The 2,327-nt window shown below is 40.3% G+C and overlaps 1 protein-coding gene across 2 annotated transcripts in view; it reads left to right on the top strand.

Moving 5' to 3' along the window:
* Window positions 1-352: 352 nt before the first annotated feature.
* ARL5C (ARF like GTPase 5C) overlaps window positions 353-2,327 on the top strand; it is a 24,306-nt gene continuing 22,331 nt past the window's right edge. For both annotated transcript variants that reach the window (XM_026710857.2, XM_026710858.2), the window contains exon 1: window positions 353-432. In XM_026710857.2, coding sequence (XP_026566642.1) covers window positions 387-432 — 46 coding nt within the window. In that variant the 5' untranslated portion in view covers window positions 353-386. The remainder of the gene's footprint in view (window positions 433-2,327) is intronic.

Below are 2,327 nucleotides of genomic sequence, written 5' to 3' on the forward strand. Positions count from 1 at the left end.
CTGCCTGACCATTCACCCATGCCTCAAATACCGTCAGCTCCACACCCAGCTCCCAAGCCAGACAGCACAATTGCAAGCACCCCGTTTATCTCCTCCGCCCCTTTCACACAGAGCTCCTCCGGAGTTCCTTGGAGGAAGAGAAGTTCAGCCTGCAGCCCCAGTCCTTGTCCCCACGCCTTCCTGCCTCATTTCTATCCCTTGTTTCCACCACGCATTCTGACGTCACCCAAGGGTTCCGCGGAGTCCCTCTCGTCCCCTTCGAGAGAGTTTTCCAATGAAGAGGGAGGAGCTCGGCGGGGGTGGTCTTAATTCTGACGCGGCACCTGCGGCGTCTATATAGAGGGGCGGGGGCAAAAGCGTTTGCTTTTGAAGCTTTGGAGCTCGGGATGGGTCAGTTTTTTGTTAAACTCCTGAATATTTTTGGAAGTCGGGGTAAGATGTCTTTCAGCGCAGCGCGCCCGCATTTCCTCCCTTTTTATGACACAATTCCCGGAATGCTAAATGTGGATGTCAATCAGATCGTGTTTACCTGTTAGGTTGTTGTCCACCAACTTTCCCCCACTTTTCTCTCCTCTATTTCTTTCTTTTTAAATCCCAGTTTTATTTTTGTTTCTAACTTTTCACGGACCCTGCTTTGACGTACTGTATCCTAGTCTCTCATTTCTTTTGTTTCTTATTGTCTCTCATTTTTTAAAATTTATTTATTGTCTTTCTTTTCATATGCGATTCCTTTTTTCATTCTTTTTTCTTCATTTTCTTCCTTTCACTTTGCTGCGGCAGCATTTTCATTTGATTCCCAACCTTATTTTATTTTTTCATTTTTCTTTCTCTCCCTTTCTCTCTTTTTACTTGTTTTTTTCTTTTTTTGTTCACTCTTGTGTTTCTAAAGTTAACTATTTTCTACTTTCCCTGTCCCCTTATTTCTTTTATTGTTCCATTTGGAATTGTGCTTTCTTAGCTTTTTGTGATTTCACTCCCAATTTTTCCCTATTTTCTGTTTCTGTTTTCCTTTTTTTTGTTCACCCTTTTAGTTTCCTTTTTCTTTCAAGAACTTTAATACCATGTTGGAGGGTTAAATTTGGGGTGTGGAGCCATGACCGTTTCAGCATATCAACTAGTAGCTGGTGAGGGGAGCTTTTGTGCAGCTAACCAGAATTTGTAGTTGTGTGAGCACTCAGCCTGTAACTGTAGCATTTGAGTGTATGTGTGCTTTAGAATGACAGGGAAGAGAGATGATGTGTGTTGAGCAGAACTGAAACAATGAGGAAAAGAAAATGATTGACTGTTCATGAAAGTATTTTTTGGAAAGGACTAAAGCAATTGTAAATTCTAATGCTTCCTTTACTACAGAGTCTGTAACATATTTGTGTTTTAATTTTTAATGATCTTGCATTTTTATAGAGCATCAAGGATGATATAAAAATCAGTCTGAAAAGTATCTTCTGTGTGCACTTGCTTGGTGAAGTGAACTATCATTATTAGTTATTTCAGGGAGTGCTAATAAAGACAAAAGATCCATGCCTGGATATCTGAGGCTACAGGGCTTCTTGTGGCAAGTGGCATGTGCTTGGGTGTGAGAACAAATGAATGAGAGGGGATGTGTGTACATAGGAATGGGAGGGTGGTGGAAGAGTTAGGTTATGAGAACAAAATGTTAAAAACACAGGAAGTTAAAGTGGGCAATAGCAGAAAGCTTAAACTGCTATATTTAAAAGAATCAGCTAAGAGATACAGTAAATCCTTAGGGGTGGCACATTTTTTTATTTCCAGTTTCTACTATACACTGGGGTCTGAGATAGTAACAATTTGGTCAAGCCAAATATTTTCTTTAAGTTGGTCAAAATTTGCCCCTTCCATTGTACTCTGGGAGTCTGGGAATTTCAAAAGTTTTTGAGTGGTTGGGATTATTGGGGGTGTTTACGTGGAAACTTCTGCCTTTGTCGTGGTTTGTTTGCTTAGGCAAATGTTTGGCTGAAAGAATAGTTTCCATCCTTTGTTCTAACTCTTATATGTTGGCATGGCCTGCCCCCCACCCGCCCTTTTCTAAGCAAAATGCTTTACATTCTTTAAAGCCTGGAACTATAAAGACCTATGAGTATGCAGCCTCCTAGTTTATTGTCAGTTTTGGATTAACTTTTGCTCTTCAGCCTGCATGTTCAGAAGATGCTTATATATAAGCACGATTGAGAACCAATGCTATGGCTATGTACATGTCTGCATGTTCATATATATCTACTATATTCATGTGAGTTTCTTCCGTTCTAGAGGCAAAACTCCAAGACCAAGAAAGGAATCCCTAATATATATTTCAGCAATGTTATATATCC

The sequence above is a fragment of the Pseudonaja textilis genome, chromosome Z, assembly GCF_049901715.1.
Source record: "Pseudonaja textilis isolate UNSWEBS1 chromosome Z, rPseTex1.2, whole genome shotgun sequence".
Lineage (NCBI taxonomy): Eukaryota > Metazoa > Chordata > Lepidosauria > Squamata > Elapidae > Pseudonaja > Pseudonaja textilis.